We start from the raw sequence: 8504 nt of genomic DNA, 5'->3' as shown, positions 1-8504 counted from the left end.
AAAATGTTTGCTTCCTGTTCCAATTAACTTATGTTCTTCTTGCTTTGAAGTCTTTATTCCAAAGGGAGAAATGCTCCCAGCAGAAGACACAACAAGATTCAACTGAACAGAGAGATGAGACTGCCTTCTCACCCCTTGGGCTACTCATGACTTTGAATGAATAGGCAAAGAAGTAAGTTGCTGTGCTGGCTGTGGTGATTGATCCTGGCGACCAAGGAAATTGGACAACTACTCCTGAATGGAGCTAAGGAAGTGTATAGCAACAATACAGGAGATCCTGTAGGACCACTGTTGGTGTCACCATGTAAGGTGATAAGGTAAATGAAAAACTACAACCGTCGAGACAGAATTACTAATGACCAGACCTTTCAGTAATGAAAGTCTCTGTCACCTCACCGGCTGAGGAACCATGACCAAGTTTGTGCTTACTGAAGGCACATTGAATACAGAATGATTAACAGAAGAAAACAGGTGTAAATATCAACTATGACCATGTGACTGTTACAGAAGTGAAGACTATTTTTGTATTTTCTCCTTAAGAGTGTATTTGTGTGTGTGAATATATAAAAAACATTTAAGTTTCTTTCCTTTCATATTACCTTATCGTGTAACTGAAGTTATATAGGCTTTCTATCATTGGATGGTAGTATCTTTATTTTTTTTTCCACTATAGTATTCAACTTACTGAATATCAAGGACAAAGTAAAAATCACCCCAAACATCACATTCCTTTTTTTGATATTTTAATTCATTTTCAGTTGTATGCAGGTTAGTTGTATGATGTTAGGTGGAATTATGACCTTGTGTTGTCTTTATTTTGAGATCAAGTAGAGTTTAAGGGGATGTGTATATGTGCTAGGTGGATAAGCAATGAACTTGTACTGGCTAAATTTATGTTTCATCTTGCCTGGGCCACAGGGTGCACAAATATTTGTTTGCCTATTGCTTTGGGTTGTGACTATGAGACTTTTCTGGATGATAGTGACTTTTGAATTGGCAGAATATATAAAGTAGATTGTTTTCACTAGTGTAGGGTCCTCATCCAACCAGATGAAGGCCTTATAATCAGAAAATGCTAACCTCCCCCGAGTAAGAGGATTTGTCCTACCTGAGGGCCATCAGACTGAACCCTTAGCTCTTCATGTTGGAGGGCTTGTCCCTGACACAGTAACTCTTCCTGATTCTATAGCAGCCTCCTGCTATGGACCTGAACTGCTTTATAGCAGTTTCTGGTCTTTAGACTCAAAATGGGACATAGATCTTGCAGTGCACATTTCTGGTATCTGTACAATGGAATATTATTCAGCATTGAAAAGGAAGGAATTTCTGACCCATGCTAGAAACAGATAAATATTGATGACATATTAAATGAACTAAGGTCTCTATTGTTAATAAACTTTATATTTTATAACAGACTTATGTTTACAGGAAAATTGTGGAAATGATACAGAATTCCCATATACTCTACTCTTGGTTTCCCCAGTTACCATCCTAAATATTATGGTACATCTTCACAACTATAAATACATTATTTTTACCTAACATCCATACTTTATTCAGCTTAGTTTTTAACCAATGCCGTTTTATTCACCAGAATCTCAGATATCATACCACATTGCATGTCACTGTCATGTCTTCTTCAGCACCTCCAGATAGTGACAGTTTTTCTGTATGTTCTTTATTTTTTTATTTCAAGTATGATTAACATACAGCACTAGAGTTGTTTCAGGTGTGTAATATTATGATTCAACAATTCTATAGCTTACTCAGTGCCCATTACAATAAGTGTATTAACATTTTTTAAGATTTATTTATTTATTGAGAAAGAGAAGGTATGTGTACAATTAGAAGGAGGAGCAGAGGGAGAGGCTAGGAGAGGTAGAGAAAGAGATTCCTTACTGACTTTGGACCACTCATTGGGCTGGATCCCAGTACCTTGAGATCATGACCTAAGCCAAAAAAAAAAAAAAAAAAAAAGAAAAGAAAGAAAAGAAAAGAGTGGGAGGCTTACCCTACTGAGCAACCCAGAAGCCCCTTAACTTTTCCTGTTTATGATGAACTTGGCAGTTTTGAGAACTACTCTGACATTTTATATAAAACCTTCATATGAGGTTAGTCTGGTACTTTACTCTAGATTAGAATTGGGTAGTGGGTTATAGGGAAAAACTTCACTGTAGTAAACTTCCATTTGCATTACAAAATACCAGTAGGTACATGCTTTCAGTATGACTCATTGCCATTGTGTTTAGCCTTGATCATCTGGTTGAGGTGGTGTTGAAATATTTCTCCTCTGTAAAATTACTCCCCCTGCCCCATTCCACAATGTGCCTTTTGGCAGAAACTCACCTGTGTACAGCCCACAAATAAGAGATTGAGAGTTATTTATAACCCTTTGAGAGCAGAATACTACAATATCATTAAGAATTTTTTAATGGGAGATTTGTCTATCATCATCTCTTTATTAGTTATTTATTTAAGTGGTTATATCAATATGAACTTGTGGATTTTTTAAAGTATGAGTTATAATCCATTTCAGTGTCACTGATTTTGTAGCTTTCTTTTCCAGCTTTTGAAACTAGGGGTCTTTCCATTGGCTCTTGTGTCCCTTTGGCATATTCTCATTACAGTGTCAGTGACTGTACATGTGTGTTAGCATCCATACCTTTGAGCATTACAAGATACTCCAATTCATCTTGTACATTCTCTGCCCCAGGCCTAGATTCAGCCATTTCTTTAAAAAGTCCTAATTTACTTTCTTGGATAACAGTATCAGATACCATGTCCTGGGCACTAGATAATCAAGTTTTTTTTATTATTATTCTAGTCAAAAGAGGCATTTATGGCCCAAATAAGCTGATCTCTTCCAAATAAATTAATTGCAGGAAGAGATTATCTTTTCCTCATAATCTATTAATACATATTGAAGATTAAGTTCTTTTCTTTGTCACACTTAGCTCAAGTGTCCTAATTAATAGGGAAGGGACACTTTAGGGAATGACCTTCCCCAGACTCCCATATTTTGCATCATTCCTGTTTAAATACTGCTGCAGGAAAAGCAAAAGAGAGCATCTCCCATTCAAACTCCTCGTGAAATTCGATTTCAGAAAGTGTGGAATGAATCTGGGACCAACTTTGTCTTCTGTTATGCATGCAAGAACCTGAGCTTCAGTGACATCAAACAGCTCAGACAGAGTTTTAGAAACACTTTTTAAAAAAAAAATTCTCATTTGAATAAAGAATGGCCAAATTACATTGAGAAGAAAAGAGGACGACTGAACATCCTAACCTTTGCATAAGCTCTCATCAAAACTGGTAAGATTTGTGTTGGGGGTTAACTTAGTTGTATTTGATTTGCAGAGAAAATTTATCTGATCAATGCCACAGTGTGTGTCTAACACATAAAGGCATTTGCGGAAGGATAGAAAGTTTAGGGAATTTTCTGGAAGTGTTTTACAATCTAAGGTGAGAAGTTGGAATAAGAGAAATGCATAGCAGCTCCTGCTAAAGATATAAACAAACAAAAATAATATCTATTTGAGTATTTTAGGAAATGCTCCATGGAGATGATGATTTTACTTTGGGTGGAGTAGGCTTCCTTTTTGAGTAGTAACTGATTATTGAATAGGACCAAACACTATTAGATTGTATCTATAGGAAATATTCTTAATTCTTTCCTTAACACTATGAATACTTATTATTAAATATGTACTTTCATTTAGATGCTAAAATTCAGCAGTGAACAGATAAAAGTCACCTTCCTTACATTGCTACTTTTGAATGTATGCCACTCATATCTATTATTATGAACTATACAAATGTCTCAAACTATATCTCTATTAGATATAGTAGGTAAATAGATGATAGATACATGTAATGGTAGATCGATAGATAGATATCTTTTTACTTAATTGTTAGAAACCACAAACAAGCTTTAATTCTTATTGCTGAAGACTTGGACAAAGAGCCTAAATGGGAAATGATTAAGAGTGTAGGGGAGCCTATAGTGAATGGCAGTGTGGTTGGGGCACGAGTGGTAAAGACCCTGAAGCTTTTACTCAGCTCTTTCTCAGACATTTAAACCTTACTCTGGCCCTGGAAATCTTGTTGTCAGAAGACAGTTGGTATGAACCAGTAATATGCCAATGTAATTAACAACGATCTACTAATAGAAGATTTTTAAAAGCTTTTTCTTTTTCTTTATTTCCTTTTTTTTAATTTAAATTCAATTAGCCAACCTATAGTGCATCATTAGAATCAGATGTGGGGATTAAATGTATAGTTAATGATGATAATTATAAAGGCTTTATTTTTAATGGAGCATGATAATGACATATTTTCATTACCAATGGGAATATTTTAAAAGGTAAGTCATCCTATCTCTGATTCCAAAAATGCAATTCCCTACTCGGAAGCCACAAATTTTATGCTATTTGGTACTCTCTTAAATACAATTCATTGATATGAGTCCAAGTGTGTGTGAGATATATTATTCTGCAGTTAATGAAAATATTGCCATCCCCCGCAGACAGTCCTGAACTCTATCACTTTAAAACATATTTTAGAAACCATTGCATATATATCCATACAGTAGATTACATTTTTGGTTGATTATGTAAAATACCATCCCTGATTCATTTAGCTTCCTTCGTGATGAGCATTGAAGTTTCTTTCCTTTTGTCAACATGGAAAGGACTGCTATGATTGTCTTTGTGCCTGTGAGTGAGATTGCTTGCAACAAATGAAATCAACAGACCTATGTCTATGTGACATTGAAATATAATCAATGGTGAAAATCGCTCCCCAAGAGATTGCCTCTCCTTAGACAATTACCAAAAATGCAGTTGTACAGGGTTAGTTGTTTCCCACATCACTTTCTGCATTGTTTGTTAAAAGACATTTATTTAAAAAGGTCAATTTGTTAATCTAATAGGTGAAACAATATATAATTGGAATTTAAATTTCAATGTATTTTTCCACGAATGAAATTGGGTATCTTTTGACGTTTTTAAAAAGATTTTATTTGAGAGAAATAGTGAGTGACAAAAAGAGAAAGAAAGCATGAGCAGGGGGAGAGGGAAAAGCAGACTCTCAGTTGAGCAGGAAGCCTAACTTGGGACTCAACCTCAGGATCCTAAGATCATGACCTGAGCTGAAGGCAGATGCTTAACTGACTGAGCCATCCAGGTCCCCCAACATTATTTTATAAGAAAAATTTCTTTTGAAATCAGTTCTTTTGCCCTTTTTCATTTATACTGTGTGTGTGTGTGTGTGTGTGTGTGTGTGTGTGTGTGTGTGTGTGTTTTAATATCCTATCTATTTAGAGAGAGTATGAATGAAGGAAGGGGCAGAGAGAGAAAATCTTACAGGTCCCATGCTTCTCATGGTACCTGACCTGAGGCTCAATCTCACAACCCTAAGATCATGTCCCAAGTGAAAACTGAAAATCGGATGCTTAGTTGACTGACCCATTCAGGCATCCTATGCATTGTAGGGGTTTTGTTGTTGTTTTAAAGATTTTTTTTTTTAAAGAGAGAGATAGCAAAAGAGAGTAGATCTGAGCTGGGGAAGAGAGGCAGAAGCACGCTCCACTCTGAGCAAGGAGCAAGATGGTGCTCAATCCCAGGACCCCTGTATCATGACCTGAGTCAAAGGCAGATGCTTAAATGACTGAGCCATCCAGGTTTCCCCAGTGCAGTTGATTTTAAAGGCCAATCTCTGAAATCCATTTATATTTGAAAAAATTATGCATTTGTCTGGAGTACATGTTGTAAATAAATGACTTGGCCTTTATGCATTTAAGTATGCTACTAATGGAAATTATATGTGATGAGGACAGAAAAGGACTTTTCTAATGTTTGGTATATATAAATAAGTGTTAGTTCCCTTCCTTATCTGTCTTCTCTTACTGAACTTAGAGTATGTGACACTCAAGAATATAGATTCCAAGAATTCAACTGAAAAGTTCGAGCTATGACTTGTCACCTCCTTGGCTCATTTTTAAACCCCTGGTGTTTGAAATACGTAGAACTTGAAAGAATATTTTGATTTAGGCCAAAGGTTCTCCATTTATCCTTTATTTATAATCAGTCTCTCCTTCTGTTCTTAAGAAAGTATGCTGAAAGACTGATGAAAGTACTGAACGAGGTGAAGAATTTAACTTTGGACAACACGGTACAATTTACAGAGCACAAAGTTTTAAGATAGAAGCTGAATTTAGAACTGCAGTCAACTAGAATTATGGAGAGTTAAAGTAACAGGAAATACACTTAATCAAGGAAACAGATTAAAATAAAGTTCATGATAAAATGGAATAATTGACTGAATGCTCACTGCAAAAATTCTGGTTGTTTCTCTCTTCTCCTCTGTCTCACTCTCTCCCTCTTTTAGTTTTCTTAAGGAAAACACTATCAAATCTTTCTACATAATTCCTTGAATGTTTAGACTATTTACTATAAGATATTTTAAAGTGAACTGCCAGGATGAAGTAGTATGAAATTGCATTATGCAAAATATGCATGAGTTTTCTCCATTTTACATCATTCTACACTAATAGGTCCTTGCTGTAAATAAAGACATTCAGCTCAAAACGATACTTTCTCATAGCAAATACCCTAAATGAATGTTTATTATGCCTGAAGAATCAGGTACTCTTTCATTATTGATATATTTCATTGTTTCCAAAAGCAATGAAGTGAATAGTGTATAAATACCATGATTTCCACTTTATTCAGAAGAAAACAACACAGGTGGTAAGGGATTACAGACTGGTAAGTGGCATTTCCATCATCAAGTTTATGCATTTGACCTCCAAGTGGATTATTCATTTCATATTTTTTTCTTTGCAGATTAATTATTTCTAACCTGCATTTTCTCTGCTTTGAATGAAATAATGCAACAAAATAACACCGTTACTGAGTTCATACTGTTAGGATTGACTCAAGATCCTATGAAAAAGAAAATGGTATTTATAATATTCTTCATTTTATATATGGGAACTGTGGTAGGGAATTTGCTTATTATTGTGACCATCAGGTTTAGCCGGACACTTGGGACCCCCATGTACTATTTCTTATTTTATTTGTCTCTTGCGGACTCCTGCTTTTCAACTTCTACAGCCCCCAGACTAATTGTGGATTCACTCTCTGCAAAAAAAATCATAACTTACAATGAGTGCATGACTCAGGTCTTTGCACTACATTTCTTTGGTTGCATGGAGGTCTTTGTCCTCATCCTCATGGCCGTTGATCGCTATGTGGCCATCTGTAAGCCCTTACGTTACCCAACCATCATGAACCGGCAGGTCTGCACTATCATGATTGTTCTTGCATGGATAGGATCTTTTTTCCATTCTATAGCCGAGGTTGTCCCAGCCTTGAGATTGCCCTTCTGTGGACCCAATTTGATTGATCATTACTGCTGTGATTTGCAACCCTTGCTGAAACTTGCTTGCATGGACACTTATCTGATTAACCTAGAATGGGTGTCTAATAGCGGGGCCATTTGCACAGGCAGTTTTGTGATTCTGATGATCTCCTATATTGTCATCTTGCATTCACTGAGAAACTATAGTGCAGAAGGGAAGAAAAAAGCTCTCTCTACTTGCACTTCTCACATCATCGTAGTAATCATATTCTTTGGTCCGTGTATATTCACATACACACGCCCCCCAACCACTTACCCCATGGACAAGATGGTGGCTGTATTTTATACTATTGGGACACCTTTTCTCAACCCACTCATCTACACACTGAGAAATGCAGAAGTGAAAAATGCCATGAGAAAGCTATGGCGTGTCAAAATTACCTCAGAGAGCAGAAGATGAATTGAGGACTTTGGATGATTACTTAATCTGTACAGATATCAAATATAGTGTATATCCTGACTTTCCCAATGTACTCTAATATAATGCATCTTATTTCCTTAGTTTTTTTCTGTACTTCTGCTCTGAAACTAGTAGATTCCGTCAGCCTGTTTTTTTCTTTCCAAAGAGCTCCATTCTGACATTGCTGATTGTGAAGTACTCCTCAAATCTCAGTATACACTCTGGTTTGATAATAAGAGAGATATTTATATAATCACAACTGTTCAAAAATGAGCATCCATAAATAAAGAATAAGCCTGTTCTCTATGACTTGTAATTCTCTCTATAGCACATTTCAAATGAGGTATCAGGCTTTCTTTTGAACGCATTCAGAGCAAAGGAACTGATATTTTATGTTAAGAAATTATTTTCATTTTATCATTAGTTTATCTTTGAAAAGTTCCATACTAGTTAACCAAAGGCCAAGTGGTTTTACAAAATACTTTTTCTTACTGTTCTAAAATAATTTTTCTTATTGTTTTCTTTGACTATTAAGAAAACTGAGGCAAGGGATGCCTGGGTGGCTCAGTGGTTGTGTGTCTGTCTTTGGCTCAGGGCATGATCCCAGTTTGAGGATCGAGTCCCACACCAGGCTCCCTGCATAGAGCCTGCTTCTCCCTCTGCCTATGTTTCTGCCTCTCTC

At 36.1% G+C, this 8504-nt stretch overlaps 1 protein-coding gene across 1 annotated transcript; it reads left to right on the top strand.

The window, feature by feature from the left end:
• Positions 1 to 6889: 6889 nt before the first annotated feature.
• Positions 6890 to 7822, top strand: LOC112912541 (olfactory receptor 4C11-like). The gene has a single exon (XM_025989225.1). The coding sequence runs from the start codon at positions 6890 to 6892 to the stop codon at positions 7820 to 7822; it is 933 nt and encodes a 310-aa protein (XP_025845010.1).
• The last annotated feature ends 682 nt before the right edge of the window (positions 7823 to 8504 follow it).

The sequence above is a fragment of the Vulpes vulpes genome, chromosome 5 (genome assembly GCF_048418805.1).
Source record: "Vulpes vulpes isolate BD-2025 chromosome 5, VulVul3, whole genome shotgun sequence".
Taxonomy (NCBI): Eukaryota; Metazoa; Chordata; class Mammalia; order Carnivora; family Canidae; genus Vulpes; species Vulpes vulpes.
Note: the sequence above shows the minus strand (reverse complement) of the source record. Positions and strands in the feature narration are given on the sequence as shown.